This window comes from Podarcis muralis, chromosome 9 (genome assembly GCF_964188315.1).
Source record: "Podarcis muralis chromosome 9, rPodMur119.hap1.1, whole genome shotgun sequence".
NCBI classification, from domain to species: domain Eukaryota; kingdom Metazoa; phylum Chordata; class Lepidosauria; order Squamata; family Lacertidae; genus Podarcis; species Podarcis muralis.
This window is the reverse complement of record NC_135663.1, coordinates 17,939,985-17,966,947: the sequence shown is the minus strand read 5'-3', so window position 1 is coordinate 17,966,947 and position 26,963 is coordinate 17,939,985. Positions and strand designations below refer to the sequence as shown.

The window sequence follows — 26,963 nt, the reverse complement described above, 5'->3', positions numbered from 1 at the left end:
TAAACTCCACATACAGGTGAGGGGAAAATGGTAAGAGGGAGCAGTCTGATGAGATCTGATAGGATGCTACCCAGCAGGACCGGCCTATTGAGCAAATAGCAAGAGGAGTTTGTCAAATGGGCTGCCAAAGGAAATGAGTTGGCCACAGAATAATAGAATTGCACTGTTGGAAGGGACCCCACGGGTCATCTAGTGCAACCCCTTGCAATGAAGGAATCTCAGCTAGATCATACATGATAGGTGGCCAGACGGGTGGTCTGCTTAAAAACCTCCAAGGAAGGAGAGTCCTTGTCAATATCCTTCTTAAATTGTGGTGCCCAGAACTGGGCAAGTTACTCCAGGTGTTGTCTGACCAAGGCAGAATAAAGCAAAACTATTACTTCCCTTCATCAGGACTCCTGTTGATGCAACCTGGAATAGCACTGACTTTTGGCTTCTTCTTCTTTTTTGCTTCTGCATCACACTGTTGACTCATGTTAAGCTTGTGGTCAACTAAGACCCCTAGATCCTTTTCACGTGTACTATTCATAATCCAAATATCCCCCCCAGTATGCAGCTGGTTATTCCTGATAACTGTAGAACCCTACATTTGTCCCTATTCAAATCCTTCTGATTTGTTTTGTTTTCGCCCAGTTCACTAATCTGTTAAGGTCATTTTGAAAATTTCTGCTCACCTGGGGCTGAGAGTGGGACTCCCTCTCACCTAAAGTTTCTAATTGTACCCTGGATTCTCCCCTGCATGTAAAACAAGATCCCTTCCAGTGAATGAGACTTTTTTCTGCAGTTCCTGTGTTCCTGCCATCTACAATAATAATAATAATAATTTATTATTTATACCCCGCCCATCTGGTTGGGTTTCCCCAGCCACTCTGGGTGGCTTTCAACATAATATTAAAATACAATAGTCTATTAAACATTAAAAGCTTCAACTGGGTGTTGAACCTAGGGCAGGAGGACAAATGCCCCATGATGTGCCTGCTTCATATCAGCCACTGTCCATGAGTTTTTAGGAAGCTTGCAATGTGCAATCATGTCACAAAGGTCTTCTGGCCTCTTAGTTCACTGTTTTGGCAGGGATGCAAAAGATGAGCTATTTCCCCCACTTCCCCTGCCACTGAGCAGTGGCGGACCTTAGGGTCTCAAATTTCAGCAGTGCCCTGTGCGATGCCAAAATTTGGTGCATGCACACACACGCACACACCTCTCACCTTCTATTATACCCCATGGTTGCAGTGCCTCTGAAGCTCCACACTCAGTGCAACCCAACTGGCCATGCTCTCCTAAATCTGCCTCTGCCGTGAGCCACAGAAGGATACCACTACCAGTGTGTGACCTTTGTTGGCTCTCCCTATCATTGCTCTCGTGGGTGGATCTTTAGCACGTGTTTTAGGAAAACTGTGCTCAGTGCAGGCCTCTTGCCCAGGAGATGTCTCCCCCTTTCCTTTGTAATGGCCATACAGCAAATCAGTGATTGTGAGCAGCAGAATGAGTCCCAATTCCCCATAGAAGAATGCTCAGGGATGGCAGTAGAAAGAGCCTTGCTGCCTATGCCACTGGCACTTATGGAATGGTAACAACAGTGGCATTGTTTTGCATGTTGTGTTGTGATAAGGGTGTGTGTGCTCAGAGCATGGCCCCACTGACCTGAATTGGGCCTGCTGGTTGGGGCTGATGGGAATTAAAGTCCAGTAACATCTGAAGACGTGGGTGGCGCTGTGGGTAAAAGCCTCAGCACCTAGGGCTTGCCGATCAAAAGGTCGGCAGTTTGAATCCCCGCGGCGGGGTGCGCTCCCGTTGCTCGGTCCCAGCGCCTGCCAACCTAGCAGTTCGAAAGCACCCCCGGGTGCAAGTAGATAAATAGGGACCGCTTACTGGAGGGAAGGTAAACGGCGTTTCCGTGTGCTGCGCTGGCTCGCCAGATGCAGCTTTGTCATGCTGGCCATGTGACCCGGAAGTGTCTCCGGACAGCGCTGGCCCCCGGCCTCTTGAGTGAGATGGGCACACAACCCTAGAGTCTGTCAAGACTGGCCCGTACGGGCAGGGGTACCTTTACCTTTACGTTTAACATCTGAAGGGGCCCAGGTTCCGCACCCCTGCTTTTTAAGAAAGCAGATCCATATTTGCAATGCTCTATTGTCTTATTTCACAAATAGCTTTGGCAAAATAAAGTATTTTATTATCTTATCTCACACTACTCTGCCGCAGTCCAATACATCACATTTTGCCATGAGAGGCTCTTGATAGTGTTCTGTCTACATTGAAGGTCCAGAAACCTATCTAAAGAATGTCTTATTGACCCAAAGATCATCTGGTGGGAGGTAAAGGTGTTTTGTTGCTTGAAATATGAGTACTACTTTTCCTTTGTGACACAGACAAGGCTGCCCAATAAATCCTTAAAAATGTATTTGCAGTCTTCAGATTGCTGTGGGTCAAGGAATCATATATACAGAAAGAAATGGGAAGGCATAGCTCAAGGTCTCTTATGGTATGAAGTCATAAAAAACAGACGAGGGGGAATGTTGGTAACAGTGAAAATAATCCAAAAGCAAATATGGCAGCTACTTGTATCATCTGAAAGCAAACTGTCACTATAATATTTGAGATTATTTTCTTTGTGGTGACTTGTAGTTTACCATCTGTGAATATGGTCATGTAAAAGCTCCACCAATTGCTAAAATAGCGGTCCAGCATATGCACATATAAACCATGATTAAGACATTGGGAGCAGGCTGAGACTATCTTGTACCTCCGCCAAACTTTTCCTTCTCAGATGAAAACTTCACCTGACCTTACCCTGTTAGCCTTAACCACAGTCAAGCTCATATGAGCATAACCTTGTTTCTTAAAAACAAGTTCAGTGTTGAATAAGATGGGGGGGGGGGCATTTATATGGAATCATTATTCAGTTTCTCTTAACTTCCCAATAACAGAAGGGGTCTTTCCATTCACGGAAAGGACTGAGATCCAGTGAAGACTCACAACTGTCCATGCTATTCTGGAAATTTCCCCCAACTCTCTAGATTAGTTGGAGGTGCACAAGGTCCTGCATGCAGAGGAGGAATTATATGAAAACCAATGGAACAAAGTTTCCAATTTCCCCCCAAATTCAAATCTGACTCTGAAACCACAGTAGCATGCTACCACATTTACAGCCTGATTCTAAGCATCTCCATACAGAAATAAGTTGTGCTGAGTACAACAGGACTCATTTCTTAGAAAAAAATACTTAAGATCACATCTATAAAGAAGTAAATTCCTTTATATTGTGATAGCCACTAGGTGTTTTCTCGAGTTCCCTCACCTTCCCCTCCCCCATCCTATCCAAACAGATTTTTGGCTGGTCTCAGGTGTTAAACCTGAACAGATGTTGCAGAGGGCAAGGAGAACTAAATGTGATTGTGAGGAATGGTCTTTGCCTTTGTGGCAGAAAAAAAATGATGCATTTTGTTTTAAAATGTTAAGGTTTTGTTTTGAATTTTTATCATCTGTACTGTTTGCATTTGGTTTATTCTTTGTGAGTCATCTTGTGGGCTTTTCAGGCTGAAAGGTGGCATATACAGTAAATAAAAAATGTTCAGTGGAATTTAATACTAACTATGCGTGCATAGGATTGCAGCTTCATGTAACTCAATGAAGAAGGAGGAGGGGGAGTAGTTTGGATTTGATATCCCACTTTATCACTACCTGAAGGAGTCTCAAAGCGGCTAACATTCTCCTTTCCCTTCCTCCCCCACAACAAACACTCTGTGAGGTGAGTGGGGCTGAGAGACTTCAAAGAAGTGTGACTAGCCCAAGGTCACCCAGCAGCTGCATGTGGAGGAGCGGAGACGCGAACCCGGTTCACCAGATTACGAGTCTACCGCTCTTAACCACTACTTTCCTCTTATCCTGCATTGGATCTGGCTGTAAACCACATTAAGTGAAAGAAGGACGGTTGTCTAAGAATGCCTTAACAGTATAATATCTGAAAATATGCATACAAATCTTATGTGGCAATGACCACAAGGATTTCATTGTCACCAAGGGACTATTCCTACTGCTTTCAGAAATTAAACGTTTGCTGCTGCTGTTTTTAAAAAGTCATTATCAATGTGATTGAATTGGTAAAATTTACCAAACTGAAAACTAAATTATACATTTTGCATGCTTAAATGCTGTGCTCTCAGACTGCGTTGCTGAACTGCATGCTACAGTAAGAGTGTTTAATGGGCTGCTGTGTTCGCTGTGGTAATTAGCCTTTAGATGGTGATTAATGAAGATTTAAATCTTGCCATGGCAGGCAAGGGCAAGTTAAAATGAGTGCCCTATGATAACTTTGCCTTCCACAGAAGTAGCATGTGGTTGACCTCCTGTCATTACACAAAATGTTCTAGACTGTGAATGGTTTGACATATGCTTAGAAGAGGTGCTTAAAAGGTCAGCTCACAGAAGGTGTTAACTTCTGATTTAGATAAAAATATTTCCCTTCCTTTCCCTATGGGACACTTCTTGGATTTTTCACTCCATAAGCATTTCCGAACCTCCTGGAGTTATAAATTCTGGGTAACCCAGAGAAATAAAACACTTTTGATTTCTCCATAGGCAAAGTTCAAAGTTAACCATCTTTAAATTAAATTCATGCAAAATACTTTGACAGAAGAATTCTTACACTTGCAGTAAACTCAACACCTGTATCTTTGTTTAACTATAACAAAGCCAACTTACCTATAACCAAGAAAGCACCATAATAACAAAACAGATACTGTGCAACTGTCCAAGAAAAGAAGTTACTGATTTAATTTTTATCCAATCCATGAACCTGCTAATTGTGGTTAAACATCACAATAAACCATGGTATAGCGCAGGCTTCCTCAGCCTTGGCCCTCCAGATGTTTTTGGCCTACAACTCCCATGTTCCTTAGCTAGCAGGACCAGTGGTCAGGGATGCTGGGAACTGTAGTCTAAAAACATCTGGAGGGCCGAGGTTGAGGAAGCCTGGTATAGCATGATGGGAAGGAACTGCAGTGATCACCAGGTTTTCATATTCACACACTTTTCCCTGACACAACACACCTGAAAAGGGGAGTTGTTTCTGTGGTTTATCTTAACTGATTTTTGGAAACAAGCCAATTTTAGTTTTAATTTGGCTTGTTTAAAAGCATAGTTAAGATTAACCACAGTATGACAGATTCAGATGAAACAACCTGCAATTAATTAAAAACTTTAGAAGCATGGAGCAGGAACAAGAGAGCAATACAAGCCGAAGGTTCACAGAGACTCACTTACATCATGGTAAACCATGGTTTATAATGGCATCTAAAACCAATAGGTGGTTTTAAGCCATCAGGCCTCCACACACCAAGTTATAAAATGTGGACTGTAATATTGATCTACCTTACATAGCTATAAGAAAAGATTACTGAGATAATGTATATGAGGCAAGAAATAGCTAATTAAGCACTTTGTATCATTATTAGAGCTGAACTGAAAGTTCCAAGCAGAAAGTGGAGGTTCTTGTTAGGTGTGTGTCAAGTTTCACAAAACTGTCAACATCACATAGCATTGCCAACACTGTTTCATGATTCAGGTAGAAGAGGTCAAGTTCATGCTCCCAGTTGCTGGCAGGCACCAGTGTCTTTCGTATGGAACTTGAAACACTTATTCTTTATGAACTTCAATATGAACTGACTTGATCTGCAGCTCCCAGACTAATGTGCATATCAGAACTCATCCATTAGGTTTCAAACTTCTAGAAATGTTGTTACACAGTTCTCAGCTTTTCAAAAGTATTGCAATTCATTTAGAAATGTGCATTTTTGGAGAATGTGTTAAAAATACATATTTAAATGTGTACTGCTGTTTAAAGAAGCAGCACATATTAATGCAGAAACAGATTAGAATTGACTTATAAGTGAACAAATACATACAAAAGTGGTATGGACTGGAAACTGAATGATCCCTCTCTCTTTTTTCTGTACAAGGCTCCAGAGTGAGGGCAAGAAGAATTGCCTCCATACTGATTTGGCTTTATGTGATGCCAAGGCATGAAGCTGAAACCTTCCACTAATATTGCATCACACAGAACATGGAAATGTTGCTGAAGATGGATAACCATGCAAACTGATTGGTTCTCCATAGATGCCACAGCTTAGGCACTAACTACGCTTTTGCTAGGAGCCGAGTTGAGTTCTGTTCATAGGATATTCCCATAAAAAGCAGGGGGGAGTAACTTTAACCTATCTCCCTTTCATCTGCAGCAACCACCCCCACAATCTGTTTTAAGATAAATCTCTGGAGCAATATAGGAGATGGCATGAGATTTAAAATCCCCCCCCCCCTTTTTTTTTGCTGGCAGAAACTTCTTGTGGATCTTGAGTTCTTTCATGGACACTTAAGGTCCAGGCCCCCTGTTCATCTTATAAGAATTAGGATTTAAAGCCATTGCATTTAGTTTAATATGATAATAATCATCAAAGATTGCTTCAGAGGGATGAATAATCACCTGGGCTGAGATCACACTGACATTTAGCTATACAATTAAAATGGCAATTCAATAGCAGGAGTTTCCTTAAAATGCAACAGGTTATGTTCTTTAAGATATGATTAGTCTTCTAATAAGGCACTTGCCTGTCTTGCAAATTTGTCCTTGTTAACTACTCCCTTTTGTTCAGAGAAGTCTTTCATAAATTGATATTTAATAAAAATTTCTTGGTAAGGTGCTGTATAAAGAAAGCCTGGCTAAAATGCAATTAATTTCCAAACCTAAGGAAATGACCTTAATAATTCACTCTGGGCTTTGTCTCTGAAGAGTTATGGCTTATTATCCCCTCATTCACAGAATTAAGCCACATCATGCTGCTGTTGTCTGCAACATGCACTTTACATCTGACCACATAGATAGGCGGCATTAGTAATAGCATTTCTTGTGATCAAAATTACAAAAGGCTCCAATTTTCATTAGACCTCTGGTACTTTTAGTGGAATTTTGGCTTGGGGCAATAATATTGCAAAAGGCTGGCAAAATATTGGTTGTCGAAGATATTCCATATCACAAAGAAACAGAACAGGAAAGGTGAATGAATTACAAAATTGTAAGTACAGTGGTACCTCGGGTTAAGTACTTAATTCGTTCGGGAGGTCTGTACTTAACCTGAAACTGTTCTTAACCTGAAGCACCACTTTAGCTAATGGGGCCTCCTGCTGCTGCCGCACCGCCAGAGTACGATTTCTGTTCTCATCCTGAAGCAAAGTTCTTAACCTGAAGCACTATTTCTGGGTTAGCGGAGTCTGTAACCTGAAGCGTATGTAACCTGAAGCGTATGTAACCCGAGGTACCACTGTTTGAAAGATACCTTATATACCGGTATATATCCATGAAGATGTCATACTTAAAAGATATAAGCAGTCTGATCCTAGGCATGTGGTTGGAGGCAGCAATGTTCAATAACAGTTGCTGAAAAGCATGGGAAGGGATAGCGCTCTTCTGCTTGGATCCTGCTAGGGCAACTTCCCAAAGGCATCTGGATGGGCCATAGGTCTGATCCAGCAGGATCTTCTCATGCTCTTATTACAGGTAGGTGGCCGTGTTGACTATGGTGGCCGTAGTCGAAACAAAATAAAAAAAAAAATCCTTCCAGTAGCACCTTAGAGACCAACTAAGTTTGTTCTTGGTATGAACTTTCGTGTGCATGCACACTTCTTCAGATACACTGAAACAGAGGTCACCAGACCCTTATATATAGTGAGAGGGTGGGGAGGGGCATTACTCAGAAGGGTGGTGGGAAGACTGGCTGATAGGTGCGGTAAACCTGTTGATGACTGTTAATGACTGCAATTGGTCTTACAGGAAAAAGCAAGGGGTGCGATGGCTAAAGATATCATGTATAATGAGTTAAGAAACCAATGTCTGTATTCAGACCAGGTCTCTCCATGGTTTTAAGTTTGGCAATAAGTTGCAATTCAGCAACTTCTCTTTCCAGTCTATTTCTGAAATTCTTTTGTAATAAGACAGCTACTTTGAGATCTTGTATAGAATGTCCTGGGAGAACTGAAGTGTTCTCCTACTGGTTTCTCTGTCTTGTGATTCCTGATGTCAGTTTTATGTCCATTTATCCTTTGGCATAGGGTTTGGCCTGTTTGGCCAATATAGAGTGCTGAAGGGCACTGTTGGCCTTTGATGGCATACACAATGTTAGAAGATGAGCAATTAAATAGTCCTGAGATGGTATGTTTGGTGTTATTGGGGCCAGTAATGGCGTTGTCCGGGTGTATGTGGCAGCAAAGTTGGCATCTGGGTTTATTGCAGGCTCTGGTACAAGTGTCCATGTTAAGTCTGTTTGTTGTATTATTGTGGGTGAGGAGTTGTTTAAGATTGGGTGGCTGTCTGTAGGCAATGAACGGTCTTCCCAATGAAAGGCCTTCCTGTTTATGTTGTGTAATCAACCCTATTCATGTTTATGAATACAATGGCACTGCTTATTTACAGCAAAGGATTCATAGGACTGCAGTCTTCATTTATTGTTTGTAATATTAATACATTTAACTAAATGAATGTTGAAATACACAATGTGTACCATCAGAATGATTAATAACAGGGAATATCAATTTAATCATCAATTTGATATGGGGTTACCAGGAGTAAATGAAATGAAACTGGATAAGCGAAAGATGTAGATAAAGTTCATTTATTAAAGCTAAATGATCAGCCTGACAGAAACTATGTGGATTGCAAGGAAACATACTTATTACACAGCTCATACCAATGAGGTACAAATTATAATGGGCTTGCTCTTTGCCCCCCACATAATACTTCACTCTGACTACCAGAGACAATTTTTATTTTGGGCAAGGGGATGGGAGGTAGGGATCTGGGGCTATGGGTGATATTCAATTAGGTTTTACTCAGAGCAGACCCACTGAAATTAACATTCCTTCCAGTAGCACTGTGATGGCCTGGGATTCCGAGTCTGAGAGCGATCCGGAGGAATCCCAGCCGGCACAGGAGTCCCCGCCTCCAGGGCCGGCTGAACTGGGGCAAGGCCTAGATGCTGAGGAAACTCAAGAGCAGGCACCAGGTGAAATCATTCAGGCCCCAGAGGTGCTGGAAGACTCAGTGGCTACAGGTGAGCCTCCCCCGGGGCCCAGTAACCCTTCGGCCTCTCCTGATCTGCAGAGGCTTAGGGCAGAGAGGCGAAGGGAACTGGTGTCTCCCAGGAGGAGTGCTCGCCTTAAGGCCAAGAGAGGCGGGGCTTCTGGGGGCCGGGACCGCCCCCGGCCTTAGAAGAAGATAAAGGTCAGGCAGCCCGGTCCCAGGTTGCGGGAGCAACGTCGTTGTGAAGTATCTGCTTTACCCAGTCCTTGTTCGGCACTCCCAGTGTGCCTGTTCCTTGCCCGGCTTCCTGTTTCTGACTCTCCGGTGTTCCTGTTCCTCGCCTGGATTCCTGCTTCTGCCTTACCAGTGTTCCTGTTCCTCGCCTGGACTCCTGCTTCTGCCCTACCAGTGTTCCTGTTCCTCGCCTGGCTTCCTGCTTCTGCCCTACCATCGTTCCTGCTACCCCGCCCAGCTCCCTGTTGATCTTGGCCTACGGTAATAGTACCTTATCCCCCCTGGGACCAGCACAAGCACCTTAGACACCAACTAAGTTTGTTATTGGTATGAGCTTTCGTGTGCATGCGCATCTCTTCAGATACCACACTTCAGATATGCATACTTCAGATATGCACACTTCTTCAGATACACGAAAGCTCATACCAATAACAAACTTAGTTGGTCTCTAAGGTGCTACTGGAAGGATTTGTTTGTTTGTTTGTTTCGACTACGGCAGACCAACACAGCTACCTACCTGTAACTGAAATTAACATGGTTAAATTAGGTCTATTAATTTCAATGTGTATAATCTGTGCAAAGCTTAACTGATTACCACCCAAAGTGTTAGTGCAAGGTGACTAAATTTGGAGATCAGGGAACCCACATTACTCATTCACTTAAATATTTCTTTTCTAGATCTGTGCAAAAGTCTGTGGCCATCAGCACACTACAGAAATGATTTAGATGGGTCTGAATTCATGTAGCTCTCTTAAAAGAAAAGTAAAATAATACGGCTTTGAATTTATCAAAGGAAATTGTTGGCTATGTCAGATGATGAATTGTTTAAAAAAAGTTAAAGATGAAACAACCTGGATTAGATTTTTTTCCAAAACAATAGAAAATGCAATTAACCAGAATCTATAGCTGTTCACATAGAAGGGCAGCAAGAATCGCATTCATTAGAAACAGAACATTGTAATCCCATACCAAGATTGAATCATCTTCAATCAGTTCTAACTCAAGTCCATTTCAAAAGCTAATAACCTGCTTCACAGTTCACCCAACTGACTGATCCGACTGGAGTAATGTTTATGGGGTGCTAGTCACACAATGCCCATGTCCTAGGACTTCAACAGTATCAGCTGCTCACCAAACAGCACTGAGAACAAAACAATGGGTTGCAATTGCAGTCCACCAAGAATTTTAGACAGGGCAAAGTATGAAGTGCCCTATGGAATTGCATTGGGACAGGGTGGGAGAAAACAGTTATCTAAACCTACTGATCAGTTTATATTTTTAATTTGACTAATTAGGATTTTGAATACGTCGCAAGCATTTGCACTTGCATAAGTTTTTAATAAGCATGATATCTTTAGTCCAGAAAGAAAATAGATTTTGGGCACAATCGAATATACAGTTAAGCAATTTAAGCCCAGTGATGGCACGAGCCTTAAGCATATTGTAAAGTTCTGCAGTTAGATCTTCCTTTAGGGAGAGATGGAAGCTTTGGGACCTTACATGACTGGGTACTAGTCAAATAACTAAGGGGTTAGGGGAAGGGAAGGGAAGGAAGGAATGAGAAGAGAGCAATGAAGAAAAATGGGTCCATTATGAATAGTATTTATTTACATCACCTTTTTGTGTTCCTGAGATTCAACCAAGAACACCAAATATGACTCATATGAGAAATATTTTACGTATATTATTATTATTTTGATTTATATTCCTCCCTTCCTCCTAATGGACTCAAAGGCAACAAACACATCGATAATAGTAATAGTCATAATAATGCACTTTTAAAAAATTGATTTTTTTTTAAGAATTCAGAAAACAGTTAACAACATTCTCTCAAACAAGGATTTCAGGGTTGCCTGGAACAGCCATCAAAAGTAAACAAGAATGTTTTAAAATGTTTTTCACTGACAAAAGCCAGCATCTGCCTTTTATATATAGTGCCAAATGTCCTTCATATGGTGGGTGAGATTATCAGAACATGCCTGGAGTAGATCCAAGAAGACAAACCCAAAAAACTGGGGGAGGTGGGAACCTGGCAGTTGAAGTTCCAATGCTCCAGCTGGATGGCGACCCATCACAAGCCACCATTAAAAAAATTTTCACAGTATCTTAAAACACCCAACACAGCATTGCTCTGGGGCAATGTGGGAAATCATGGGCCACCATTTTCATTTCCCACAATGCTCTAGAGGAATGGGTGTTCTGGGTTTTTTTTAATGGCAGCAGCCAGCACAGCACTGATTGATGGAGCACGGCTGCAACCACTACGTAAATCCACCATGGGGTACAGATGCAACATGGAGCTCACAGGTGCAGCAATGGCCTCACAGGGGACATTATTCTGAATAACCGCTCGAGCTATCTAAGTAAGTTTCGGAATATGCCATTTTCTGTTTGAAAGTCATTTTGCACCCATAGTTGACTGAGACATAGAAACTTTTTTTCTTTCCAGAGCACAAATTCTGGATTGAGGCAATTATGTGTGAATAATAAGTAGGTGAAAAGAGGGTGTATCTGGCTCAGAATTCACTTAAGATATAAAACAAAATAGCCAATTATCATGCTACAGAGAAATATTAGCCAATATACAATGCATCTGTATTTCTTTTTCACATCCGCACCTACCCTGGCCGCTTTATGTTTCAAAACTGATTTCATTCCCTCACCCTTGAGTTTAAATATGAACATATCACTTTACTTCAGATCATTTTATTATGGAATGAGAAAGTGGACTTGAAAGGAAATGGAAAGGCAGTGAAGAACTGTGATACTATAACGCAGGGACGTCCAACTCCCAGTAGACTGTGATCTACTCACAGTGGCAGTGATCTACCCATTGTCGTTGGATGGAACACAGTTGTGGACCTTTTTTGGGAAAGCCAAAGTTGTGGAGCTTTTTTATTTTCTTTTTTTTGGGGGGAAGGAAATCACCGAGGGGCCAAAGATCTACCAGAAAGACCTCGTGATCTACCTGTTGGACATGCCTGCTATAAAAGTTTAATATCAACCTGAACATACCCCAGTTAATAAACAGTGTTTCAAAAAGCATGGGGGTGGTGGAATCCAAGCCTTTGGTGCATCTGGTAGACATTTAGCAGTCCGTGAATTGTGTGGATTTTGAACTGGATTCTGTGGCAATCAGAAAAACTGGAAAGGGCAACCTTATCGCATCACTTCAAGCGCCCAAACAACTGGAGGAGCTGTATCCACCAGGCCATAATTTCTTTACATAAAACTTTCCTTCAATGAAATCCTGGCTGTAACCTTCACATATCCCTCTTCCCATCAAACCTCTGCTACTCTGTGCCCAAAATAAAATATTTTTGCTATGGCTCACTGCCTTCTATTCTTCCCTAGCCAGGGCAAGTTTTGTGTGTGTGTTTTTTAACACCAACTTGACAGAGGATGCAGTCAGTATCTGCTCAAATTATAATAGGGCCAGCACTATTCTTCACACTTGCCAAGCATAAGACATTTGCAATTATTTATAGCAAGGTGAGACACAGAGGAAATTGCAGAATGAGTACGAGGGGCCTTGGTCATTGGTTTTGGCATATTGGTTTGTTGTGAAATACTTTGATTAAACTGACTATATCCAAAGTATTCCAACAGAAGCACATCATGGATTTCCAGATGAATCCAAACACAGTGTCACTGTCACATCCACACACCCCAAGGAATCCTGGGAACTGCAGCAATTCCCGGCACTCTTATGTGCATTAAATGTATGGTGTCAGTGTGACAACCATCAGGGCTGGCCTGTAAAATACGACCAAGGAATTAGGAGTCCAGATTGAAAAACTATCAGGATCAGAGGGCAAACCAGAAGGAGAACAAGCCAGGACTCAGAACCGAATAGCAAGACCAGAAATCCAAGACTTGCTAGGATTCAGATTGACCTTGTTGCTCAAGCAAAATTCCACAGAGACCAAGTGCCCTTTTATATTCCTTCTTGACCAGAAGGAGGCAACTGTCAGCATGGACTGAATCAGTTCAGAAGGTTCTTCACTAAAAAGCTGTAGTGACACAGCTCGCCACAGAGGACTCAGGTGAGCAGTTCTTGATAGCCCCTTAGGGGCATGAGCCCATAGCCCAGTGTCACTCAGCTCCAGTTTCACCCTAAGCCAGCTGTGATCTGATATGTAGTCCATCTTAATGAATAGATTACGAATTCTATTATGTGTCTTATTTATGTGTTACTTTAATAGGACTTTAGAGGTGGAAATGGGGTTTTTTTTTGGGGGGGGGGGGTTAAGAACCTGATCGACAGAGACTGAGATTCAGGTGGCAGGTGGCACAGTTACCATTTGCTTGCAGGCCTAAGCAAACAGGCAAGTGCAGAATGGGGAGAGCAGCCAACCAAACTTGCTCACCTGCCATTTTGTTCTAATCTGAGAGGGGGTTATACCATCAACTGAAGGGATGGAGGAACATGTGGTCCTACAGATATTGTTGGACTCCAACTCCCAACAGAAACTAGTCTGGTCAGTGCTGAGAGATGATGGGAGTTGAAGTCTAAGAATATCTGGAGGGTCACAGGTCCCCCTTCTGCTAAAGAGAGGGATTGTTCCTTGCCACCATCACCGCTTGCTCAGTCATTCAAGTGGACAAGCAAATGAATGGCAGTGGCAACGGCCTGCTGCCACCTGTGATTACTCACCTTTAGAGGTGTGGATCAGGCCTGCTAAGGAGTGAGAAGGAGAAGAACAAGGCCCCTATAAAAATGTGTTTGCAAGGCCTCTCCAAGATTTAGGAAACTATTTATGCAAGTATTTGAATGCATTTATCAAAAAAGCTGATATTTGTTTGCCAAACTCTCTAGGAGCACATCATAAAGACAGAAATAAAAGGACTTTTTCAAAGTCAACAATATAAATGACAGAAAACTCTCGCACTGAAATTTACTGTCAGGACGCATCCTTGAAAGGCTCAAAGAAGGCAAGTGTGGCAAGTCCAATTTATGAGATCAGAGCTTCAAGCTGACAGAGCTGAAACTCTGAAGGATTTGAAAGCCAGAGGTTTGCAGAGGCTGTCGAAGAGGGTGCCTCTTAGCTGAACCCACTGAATGGAACAAACAGCTATCCAGGTGTAAGCAATGCCTCAGGCAGTACTAAGCCTTGCAGAGATGCTCCATGACTGATGCTGTGAAGCAAGAAACAAGACGGACAATGATATATGACAGCCCAGATTCGGGGGGAAGGGGGAGTGCTGTCACCAAAGGGACAACCAATAACACTGTTGTGAAGAGGCTGGCATCCACTTGGGTGGCTTTAAGATCTTCTTCAAATCACCTCTGACATTCACAAAGGTGGAAAGAGAAAGCATGCTGCTTTTTCTTGGTTCCATATCCTTGGTTTGCTGGAACTGGTCCCTGAAAATTTGTTGGGTTGCCTTCAGTTTTGTGTGGTCAACTTCCAATGGAAATGGAAAAAGGAAGCAGAAATTTCTGTTCCTCTGTGGTCAGGAACGGAAATTACTTAAGTAGATTTAAATAGTATTAATTCACATCATTGTTGTTGACTTTAAGTCCACAATGGTACACAATTAATTACTTTTTACATTGTTTTAAAGTTTTACATTGTTTCCATTCCGTAGATAACTGATGATGTGAAAACCCTGGAGATCTGTGTCCAATTACAAGAAACAATACTGGGCGACATGAACAAATAGTCTGATGCAACCTGAGGCAGGTCCCTACGTTCCAGAAAAGGTGAAATTTGATTATTTATCAGTTTCTGTCTGTCTCCCTCTTTCCTCCTAGGAAAACCTAAATGACAATTTCTGCAGAATAAACAGAAACCATGGGTATAGCAAATGACTTATTGGGTAATTAAGGGAAATGTGGCTTACTTCCAAGTAAACATGCCTTGGCTGTCAGTCCTAGAAGACCTGCTGCCTGTTTTACAGGCCTTTTCCCATCTCCTTGATGATTCAGAATACAAAAGGTGAGACTGTGGAACACACTCTTGGGCTCAGGGGGGTTATTTGGGGGGGTTGGTTGAGGAGTTGTTGATGATGTTGGGGTTTTTGTATCTTTCTTTTATATTTTGTTGTAATTTACGTGGAAACTGTTCTGTTGGGTTGTATGTTTTCCAATGCTTTATTTATTGTTTATGACTACTTTTGTTAGGTTGTAGCTATACATTTTTTCATGTCATAAGCTGCCTTGAGCATGGTTTGAACTGTGGAACTGTGGAAAGGTGACATAAAATAAAATTATGTATGTATGCCTAAGGTTTGATTGTGGGTTCTGTATGTGTTTCCAAGTTGGGTTCTTCTATGGGGACAGAATTTGTATGGTTATGTCTATCATAACCAGAGAAATCCATTCTAATAGGTAAAAAGATAAAGGACCCTGGACAGTTAAGTCCAGTCAGGGGAACTATGGGGCTGCAGCGCTCATCTCACTTTTCAGGCCAAGGGAGCCAGCGTTTGTCCATAGACAGTTTTCCACATCATGTGTCCAGCATGACTAAATCGCTTCTGGTGCAACGGAACACTGTGGTGGAAGCCAGAGCGCATAGAAACACATTTTATCTTCCTGCCAGCAGCACCTATTTCTAATAGACCTAAGTAACAGCTTTTTAAAAAAATTCAGTGGATTTTTGGAACATCTGGGTCAGCTTCTGCAGACCCATGTTAACTTCAGGACTTCTCCATAATATTTTATGCTGAAGGGAATTCTTTTATTATTAAATCCAATTGAATCTTATATTTCATCACTCTATAATATATGCAGTTGTCTCCTGAGGCCACATCTAGTCTTACTTACAAGATATCTCTTCCCCAGTCTTGGGGAGGAAAAAATATGACTCACCTTTGTAAGTGAAGTTTCATAAATCAAATGAGAAGTATTCGCCAGTTACCCTGAGATCTATATGGACGAAGCCTCAGGGTACCATAATAATTTATACAAGGAGATTGAAAAGGATGACCACTTGATAAAATAGAGAGACAGGAGTCTGAGAAATACAATTACACTTACCTACAAAATTTCATACCGAGTGACTTAGGACTAGTTTATAATTAGGTATAAGGTTCTTATTTCTGCTATCAAAGTAAGAAATGTTGTAGAAGCCATCAATATCTCATTTGCAGATCCCACTGGAATTAATTAGAATTGCACAGAATTTCAGCAGTACTTTTTTATGGAAGCATATGCGGTTAACCTTTTTTTGTTGCTGCTGTTGGCAGAAGTTGAGCTTGGTAACAACTATTATGGCAACCAGCAACCATGTGTACTGAGAAGAAGAAGAAGAAGAAGAAGAAGAAGAAGAAGAAGAAGAAGAAGAAGAAGAAGAAGAAGAAGAGTTGTTGTTGTTGTTGTTGTTGTTTGGATTTGATATCCTGCTTTATCACTACCCGAAGGAGTCTCAAAGCGGCTAACGTTCCCCTTTCCCTTCCTCCCCCACAACAAACACTCTGTGAGATGAGTGAGGCTGAGAGACTTCAAAGAAGTGTGACTAGCCCATGGTCACCCAGAAGCTGCATGTGAAGGAGCGGAGAAACGAACCTGGTTCACCAGATTACGAGACTACCGCTCTTAACCACTACACCACAACAGGCAGTGGGTTCTACCAGCACCACTTTTGCAGCATTTTTTGGCTTCTTGTCTAATATTATGTGGTTAAAACACCCCACTGTATGTTAAAAGCTTTTAGTCCCACTGCATTTCCACTACTTCATAGCTATTAGTTTAAGGCACATGTGTTGAGCTTCATGTATGAACTCAGCATCTGTAAGGTCATGAAAACATGAAACTCCTTGCCCCAACAAAAGCTCTTTAAAAGGTGTACAAACAAAGGTCCCTCATACATTGGGTGGAGGGAATTGACCGAGTACCACCCTTGCGATCTGTTCAGTTGCTGTGTGAAACGCAAAAGTATATATGTGCAAAGGGGATCATTATTCATTGCAGGCTTGCCTGTACATCAGTAGTCACACCCCAAACACGTGGTCAGCATATGTCTCAGTAGTGAGGCTACTCTGTATGCCTTCCCCCAACACATACGGTACTTTTTAATGAGTGAAGGCTTTATCTGAAGTGGCCTAATATTGGGCTGTGATCTTGCATGACAAAAGTCCCTGCTGTCCAAATCTTCAGATTCCAGATGTTCCCCCACCTCCACAAACAGAATGATGGCTGCACCTACGTGACTTCATTCAGAATCTTGTATGGCCAGAGCTTTACCCCTGGCATTGAGTTTGTTCGGCCCCTGCAAAGCTGAGTGATTTGATATTTGCCTGTGGTACTAGGCAGTAAATGTGAGCATTCACCTCTGAGGCACTCTCAGATATTTAACCAACATTGGTAACATTGCTGACAAGTTCAAGAGGATTGCATTGGTATAATTCCCTTGGAATCTGGGGGCACATGCTTCCAAACACTGAACAGCTGGGTGGGATGGGCATACAGGTGCCTTTTAACTCACCATGATGAGCTAGCAATGAAAGGTTCACATCAGTTTAAGGATGGGTACTGGGCATCTAACCTGGGTAGGCTTGCTTAGGTAAGGATCCAGAGGGTCTTTATCCTTTTGTCTATGCAACTTGAATATGCCCGCAACAGGTGAGTTTCATATTGGTTTACCAATATTGGTTCTTGTCTCTTGTGATCTCACTCCTGGGTGTGTGGGGAAATGCACATTTCACCATTTAATCTGGATTACACCCAAGAGCAGGTGTTTGTCTTGTGCTGTGTGAAATCCTTGTTTGAAATATTTACTGAAATCTCTCTTCTCCTAAACCAAATCTGAAAGAGTGCCACCTTTTTGAAATTCAGAAGGCAACTACAATGGGGATTAAGGAGGATATCTAAATACTCATTAAAAGGCATTACAGTTTAAGAAACTTAGTAAGATTTAGGAAGCTTTCAGCAGAAGATTGGATCAGCTCCCCTCAGTGAGAGAACCCAATAGCTTCAGTATTACTAAATACTTTCTTAAATGCAATCTTAATATAATAACTGGAGTTTTCCCACCCATGCATGCTGGTAGGTCTGACTTCACCCCATCAAACATTTCCTTTCCTTAACAGCTTATTGAATTCCAATTTTAAATCCTAAGAAACATCCAAAGAGAAGTACAAGCTATCCAGCTTCCAGTCACAAAGCTAACCCCTACTTCCTTTTCATAGAAATACATGCTTAAACACAATAATTCAAGCATGTAATAATGGTCCCTAAGAACCTAAATCCAATATTCTGAGAAAACCAAATGTAGTACCAATTTCAGTCTTGCTATAATTGGCAAATTGTCACACTTACCAACAATGGATGTCAAAAGAAAGCAATGATAATCATAATCAGCCACTGATAACTGTACAAAGATACAAGCTCAACAACAAAAATGTTACTAGGAAGAACTGTTTAAGTGCGTTTGCCTGATATGCCTATTTTGTTGAAAATAAGTCTTGAAACATACAGTACTGCTGTTTTTGAAGGAGCTCTTCTCACGAAACATCAGTTGGTGAATAAAACGTATTGGCTGTAGCCTACTAAATCCTACTCAGAGTAGACCTATTGAAATTAATTACCCTAAATTAGTAATGTGCATTAACTTCAATGGGTCTACTCCAAGCACAACTAGCATTGGATACAAACCACTGGCTGAAATAAGAAAGCAATCATTGCTACAAAGCACAACATTAATAGCAATTACTTGAGAACAGGTAGACTGATTTTCAAAGTGATCCACCAGTGTTATCTGCAAAACTTCCTTTGAGCACGCCCATACAAAAGCAGAAATACAGCAACACACACTTATACTGAATGTATTAATGGAAACACATTCCACCAACTATAAAAGGTGGATACTCTCGAGCAATACCTGGGTGCCAGATACTATGATCCACATAATGGATCACAGCCCTTAGCTATTGCCCCTTGTGAAGTATAGTTATCAGTCTATCCATTATAAACCAGTGACTGAAATACTGAGACCCCGTGTCTGCAGTACGTTCCAATCCTGCATCCCACTAGCACCCCCACCCCCTCCTAAAACAATGGCTAACAAAACCATCATAAGACATAAGGGGACAAACCCTCTTTGCCCCCTCTCCCTCTGTAATTCAAACACTAGTCAAAACTTCATATCTTCTAGCAAAAATATAAAAACATGTACAAATAAACATTCATTTTAATAAGTCCTACATTCAAATTTCTGGTAATCAATATATGCTAGCACTTGACCAATATAAATGTTAAGAGAACATGAGAAAGGAATCTTTTTTCTCACAATAAGACCAAGCCAATTTCTATAGACTAAGAGAACTAATTCTGTCAGATTCCTCTACATTCCCTAATTGATTAACATGAGTGAAAGCAAGATTTGCTATTCCAGGTCAGTCATCACAATTTTGACGCTAGTCAACAAGAAACACCTTATCAGTTTGACCCGCTGCATGGAATCCATCCATTGGCCAGTTCACAACCTGCCATCGCGAAACCAAAGCCAATTCCCATGCTCTGCTATTTTATAAATAAAAAAAAACGTTCATCAGTCAACAATGTATATGTTTGGCTTGAATGCAGATGATTAAGGAGACCACAATCCAGAAGTATGTATCTATACCAAAACACAAGCTGTAAAATATTCCACCCTCAGAAAGCCTACCTTCTTGAACTGCCTGGAATGGGTTGTTGCCATCCACAAAATTCACAGAAATTGTGATTTTCTCCGTCTGTAGGATTTCATCATTCTGGTTGAGATCAGAAACTGCCATGCGAAATACCTCCTCATCCTTTTTTGCAGATTCATCAAATATTGCCCCTAGAAAGAAGGCATGTGAATAATTAAGAGCAGTACTACATATGAACAGTGCAGAGATTCAGGATGCAATGCATGAAGACACGTTTTGCTGATAATTCAAAGGCATGAATTTAGTTTGCAGTTCAGCACAGCCACCTGTTTATGAGCAAGCCAAGAAATTTGTTAACGATGCTTGGCAAGGGTTCAATATACTTTAGGGCAAAATAAGGAGGATGTCTGACCATACAACAACAAAAAATGATTTGCAGAAATTATGGTAGGCATGGTATAAGTAATCCAAAATGGAATGCAGCCAGGAGACGGAGGTAATAACCTTACAAACTATAACAGATTGGCGAGCTAGGATGGCTCCTGCAAATGACAATTAGGGAACATAAATTTGCAATAAAAGATTCAGCAGCTGGCAAGATCAACAACAGGTGGGAGTGTGGTTAATGACAGCATAGCTACAGCAGCATCCTACAAGTCCAACCTGCTATGCTGCATGTAAGTTGTACGTACTGTAACTGCCTATCTTGATCCTGAATTCCTTGCTTTGGGGATGGTGGACATGCGATCCACCATTACACCACATTTAATTACAATGAGTGCAGCTAGCATAGTAGCCTTGAACTACATTGCTCTGCTGGTACAATGCTGAGGTCCATGTACAGTAGTGTTACCCGTCTTAAAAGTTGCAGCATTATGTTTTTGATCCTAAATCTGTCATCACAATGGTTGACCCTAAGACTCCTTACCAAATTTCACTGAAACCAACAGAGTATATTTCACTTTATGATGAACCATAGTGTGGGCAGATACAGAGAACAACATAGCCCATGTACCGAAGCAGAAACCTTGATAGGAACAGGACCAAGGAAAGTTTAACCTATAGAAAATCCTTCTACATAACTACAAAAAAATAGGGAGTGATTCATTCCTTTGCATCTGGCCACCACTAAAAATCCCTACTGTAATCTAGGGAAAGTTGGAGTTTTTTGAAGTTTTTTTGGGGTTTCCTCAATGAAACCCCAAAGAACCAAGAACAGAAGACATGTTTCTCTGAAGGACAATTCACACTTTGACTTCTGATCTTCTGCAACGTACAGATACAATGTGAGTGTAAGCAGACCCTTTTGAATGTCTCATATTTAATGGCATTTGTAGCCCAGTTCACAACTTTGATGCACAACTTGGATAGTTGGGGCTGTCCAAGTGCTATTGGACTCCAAATACTGGCATAGTCAATGGACAAGGAAGATAGGGGTTGATGTCCAACCAAATCTGGAAAAGGGTTTAGCTACCCCTGCTCTTCAAGGAGCAGAGGTTCCATGGCTTTCTTAGCAGACAATGCCCTGAAGGTGGGGAAAATGTGAAAACTACTGTCCTACATCAGAATGCAGATTGTTGAGAGACTATTTCATTCCTACTTCCTTGCATTAATCTTTGCAATATAACAGATATTGCCTTATAACGTAAGTCCTCCACACACCAGTCAAAACAGGTTATGAGGACATCCTAGAGCAATGTGTTCTCAGACACATCCTGTGTTTTAGAAAAAGAACAAAACCTCATTGCCTTAATTTATCATGGTCTCCTTTCCGTATCCTCCACCATCAATTTTCCTGCCAGTTCTATTCATTCAGTGCCAGCAGGCTCCCTGCACAAAAACTTTGTCCACTTTGACCCAAGAGTTTTCTTCTCTGCATCTCTTGCCATCTGGAGCAGCTGTTTCATACCTCTCCATCTCAATGACCTGTCATTTCCTTGCAAATCTCAGCTGAAACACGCACATTTTTCTCCCTTCCTTCTTAATTCCTCTGTCATTTTGCCAGAGCGTTATTTACATACAGAGTAGCTTCACTTAACTTCTTGAAGGCATTGTGGGCTCCTGGCAGCAGCTGTTGTGAAAAGTGGTCTCCAGTGGAGACAATTGGTAAGCACTATTTAGAGGTGAGAGCCATTTAATCTTAGCCCTGGTAAAATGGTTTTGGTGTCTCACACTTCTAAACGGACTCAGCTCCAGAACATTGAACCAAGTGGTATTTTGGAGCTTAGATCTGATGCTCATCACGCCAACACAGACCAACATACACTGATAAAAAGGTTGTTAATGAAGGACTTTTCCACTGGGCAAAAATAGAGTATTGCTGCTTAAATCCCACCTGACAGATGACAAAAAAGAGAAAAGTTGATGGGTGGGCAACCTGTGGCTTTCCAGATGTTGTTGGGCTCCAACACCCATTATCCTTGGTCATTGGCCATGCTGTCTGGGGCTGATTTGAGTTGGAGTTTAACAACTAACAGGTCAAGTTCAAGGTATTACTATTAGTATATACCGTAGTCCTTAACAGCTTGGAACCAGTTTACTTGCAGGATCACCTTACCCCATATATGCCCTCTCAACCATTTATATCTGCAAAACTGACACTGTTATAGGTGTCAATATTCATCTTGCTTTTGTAAGAAACTGTGCTTTCAGTGTGGGACCACCTACACTTTGGAACTTCCTGCTTAAGGACATCAGGCAGGAATCTTTGCTGTATTCTTTTCGGTGCCTGCTTAAAGGGCTTTTGTTCAGGCAAGCCTATCCAAACATGTAGGAGTTAATTGTATTATCTTTCTAGCTACTGTTGATTTTAATCATCTTTTGAATCCCTTTAAATACCTGTTTAAACTGTTTTTAACAATAATTTTAATGTTCAATTTTATATTTTTGTAAACTGTATAGGTTTTCTTACAATCAAGTGGTCTACAAACTTTGTTAATTAACACTGGGAGTGCGAAAGGTTCTGCACCATGCTCTATGAATAAAAAGTATATATAATTATTCCCCAAGTGTGGGGAATGTGTTCTGTGTAGTCAAAACTGCACCTGCCACGTGCATGTTTGGTTTAATGATTTTATATTGTTGTAAACCGCTGTAATATATTTTTATGATACAACAGTATATAAAGATTTTTATAAATAATTCCATAAGTAAATAAATGGTTTGCAGAAATACAAAATTATATTCTATAATGTATAAACATTTCCATTTTGCTGAAATTTATTTTGCTGTTTTATTTATTTCAACTGGTCCATGCTCTGACCTCTGAATTTGCTTGAAGCTGGGACCTGTATTTGTAAATCTTGATTTGCATTTTATCCATTGTTATAAAGATGTGGGGATTAACGTTTGTATATGTTTTTTATCTATTGAGTTTTGTATGCCACTTGGAGTTTTTTTTCCATTAAAGTTAAGTGGGTTTTAAATGTTCTTAAGTAAATAAATAAGCTACAAATTCTGTTGGGAAGAATCACAGAGACTGAGGGAGTGCATTGCAAAAAAAAAAAAAGGGGGGGGATAAGCAAATATCATGGGAAAATATTCTTGTATGCACATGTAAACAAGAGTAATCCAAAATGGATTAATATAGACTTGAGTATCTCAACTAAGCACCAGCTCTTCTACTATATCACAAGTATTCGATAATTTAAACAAAAACCACAGTCATTTTATGTTCTAATGAACATTGCTTAATATGATTGCTCCTTGTCCCCAGTGACATTGTTAGTTCGTTCCAGTGTGTGAATCCAATTACACTGCGTTTCCAAACTGCTGATATTGCATTATTATCCTATACATGAGACCCAATATTGCTACAAGGTATGCTTGCGTGGCGGGCTCAGTTACAGGACAGAAAAACAAACACAAGAGTTCCTAACTGTTTCTGTGACCACAGAAATGTCATCAAGGCATCATCTTACCCATCTGTGAAATTAAACTATTTTATTTAAGCTGAAGCTTGAATGTTTAATGTTTCTAAAATAAGGTTACATCATTGGAATAAATGCCATTTTGGACCTTGAGTATATATTAACTTTCTACCTGGTTAATTCAAACTTTATTGGTATTCTTTCTTCCTCTTCTGATTGCTGACAAGAGTCTGCATCATGCCTGCCCATGACTGAGACCTGGGGGGTGGAGTTTTACAATATGGTCATTAATGCAGCTTGCAATAGCCCATGACATTTACCACTACACCATTTTCCCAGTGGAGGGGCTTGGCAAGCAACCAGACAATGTGACAATGACAGTGGGGCCGATGCATGGGCTATTGAAGCCTGCCTTTCTCCTGGTGTCTTCAGTTGTGGGGCCCCAGGAAGTGGTGGAGCAGGAAGACCTCCCTACTCACCTGGAAGAAGAAGAGTTTGGATTTGATATCCCGCTTTATCACTACCCGAAGGAGTCTCAAAGCGGCTAACATTCTCCTTTCCCCTCCTCCCCCACAACAAACACTCTGTGAGGTGAGTGGGGCTGAGAGACTTCAAAGAAGTGCATGTGGAGCTCCCAGCAGCTGCATGTGGAGGAGCGGGGAATTGATCCCAGTTCCCCAGATTACGAGTCTATCGCTCTTAACCACTACACCACACTGGCTCTCAGGGTGGAGCTGAAAGATGAGAGACCCCTGGCCCTTGGCAAGGTTGGCTCCTACATAGTTTAGTTAGGGCTTGCTCCCCCTATGCAGATCAGTTTTGGGGATTAAATATTTAAATAAATGTGGCACAGCTCATCCAGTCCTTGCTCTCCACACTGCTACCACTCTGCTCTCGCCCACCCTACCCCTGCTGCCACTCTTGCACATGTTGCCCTACTCTGTGTCCACACTCCTGTCTATCTGCCTCTGCTTCCCTTCTCTCACCTTCTGTTCCTGCTTCCTTGAGTATGTGCATTTCATGGCCATCATCATTATGACAATACAAATACAGTCATATATTGGAAGTCAAACAGCCTAGTTCTCAAACGTTTTGGCTCCCAAACGATCGAAACCCAGAAGTGACTGCTCCGGTTTTCAAACGTTCTTTTGGAAGCCAAACGTCCGACGGGCCTTCTGCGGCTTCCGATTGGCTTTGGTTTTCGTACATTTTGGAAGTCGAAGGGACTTCTGGAATGGATTCTGCTCGACTTCCAAGGTACGACTGTATAGTATTGAAAGTAATAGGCCAAAACAGTTGCCTGGATTTTTGCAATTTCACTGGGGGGATGGCTATGTGAGGATGTTACAATGAAACTACTGAACTTCAATTTTTACTGCTACAAGAATTTACTAGTACATACTGGTTTGGAGGGCTCGCTCACACCATTGCTCGCCTGTTCAGACATGAGAACAAACTATGGTTTGATTAATCCAGGAAGTGTTATATTAAGCCATGTGACAGAGGGAAGAAAAGGACACTTGATCCAATACCCATACCCAGTCCTCAAGATCTGGAGGATTAGCAAAAATGTGTCTGAATGCAGCTGAATGTATTTGCTTTTTTTTCTATGACAGAATTCTGTAGGCAATTCTATTTAAAACATGGCAGAAGGAAAAAGAGATGCTCTTATCATCTAAGCATATCAAATCTTCTGCTTCTGCTGATGAAGCCAAATGGCTTTTTCTTTTTTATTTCATTTCCCCCCAATCTTACTGCAAGCCAATCACAAGCATGTCAGTTCCAAAAGCCCATTGTTATAAATTATTTGACTACAAGAGAATGTTTTACTCTATTACACTTTTTTATCGAGTCTGCTATCCTCCCTCAGCAGTATTAAGGGGGCTTGACATGTTGACAAAGAAAATAAAGACTCAGCTTGTAATGGAAGAAGCTCACCTGAATGGATTTGCATACAGTACCTGCAGCATCAGCTCTTGCCGCCTGTCAGACTCATTATTTGTAAGACAACAAAAATTACAGTCTTAAAATGTAGGGAGGTAGAAGGGGATTTCAGAACGCTGCTATCTTCAATGACACTGAACAGCACTATTTGAACTGACTGCATTATTTCAAAAAGTAGTAAGAAATCTTGCTTTTTTTTCTGTAGTATTACTGACAAGTAGGCTTTCCCCTTAATTCACTTATTGCATTGAGGATACACATTACTGTCAGTGAGAGTTGTGCTCATATTTACAGAAGAAACAGAACCTCCAAAGCCTTCATAGGCTGGATTAATGCCAAATTCTTCTGTTTATACACAAACTGTTTTAGACATGCGTACCTCTCTCTCTTTCTCTCCCACATACACACACACAATTTTGCAGATACAGATTCAACGCATTTCAGTTGCAAAGATTAAAAAGCAACAACATGATTTGGACTACAATGCTATAACGCCCACAATGATTAATATTAGCTATGTTCAGGCACACCAACAATAAGGGGCTGATGTGTCCTCAGCCCCCTTGATATTTGTGTTGACAGGGCCTGGCATACATCATGTGCATTGCAGCTTCAGCGCCTGACTCTGCCAAAATGCTTGGTCTCCTCCAGAGGACGCGATGTCACACACATGACGTCATACACACACACTGCACACCAGGTCCCCTCAATTTTGGGAGGCAACCTGGCATCTCTGGCCATGTTCATTAGGTTCAACAGGCCTACTCTGAGTAGGACTAGTGTTGAATATCACCCAATATATTTTTCTCAAGTCTTTTTTGTCACTTCCCAAATCAGCAAAAAATTATAGCCCAACACTAAACACAACCCCTTTGAGAATTACTCAGTTAGCTTGCATAGTACTTGATGGAGCAACACTAATATGTACCCTCCCCATCCCTGCTGACTTTGATATAGAGGTAAAATACCAATAAATATAAACCTCAAGAACACAGCACTCTTTTCTATAGCATAAGAATAACGTTAGATTTTCTGCACCCTGTCATTCCGCATAAAGGTTCTTAATGTTATTTTGCTGTCAAAATAACAGTTTTGGGGGAGCTATAATAGCAACATATTCATTATATAAGCCAGTGACCTGTTGATTATTACTAGCCCCTCAGTTTCCCACTGTATCCATTACAGCCCAATTGGACCTTCGTTGTTAAAAATGGGTGGTTTGGTAGGTATTATTGTCATATGATTATTAATGCCCCGGAAAGAAAGTTACT

General features: G+C 41.3%; 1 protein-coding gene across 5 annotated transcripts in view; it reads right to left on the bottom strand.

Moving 5' to 3' along the window:
- Window positions 1-26,963, bottom strand: part of GRID2 (glutamate ionotropic receptor delta type subunit 2) — a 798,573-nt gene that overhangs the window by 612,740 nt on the left and 158,870 nt on the right. For all 5 annotated transcript variants that reach the window (XR_013394137.1, XM_028743834.2, XM_028743835.2 and 2 more), the window contains exon 2: window positions 19,915-20,070. Coding sequence is in view for 4 of the 5 variants with exons in the window: in XM_028743834.2 (XP_028599667.1) it covers window positions 19,915-20,070 (156 nt within the window). In the remaining variant the exon portion in view is untranslated. The remainder of the gene's footprint in view (window positions 1-19,914; window positions 20,071-26,963) is intronic.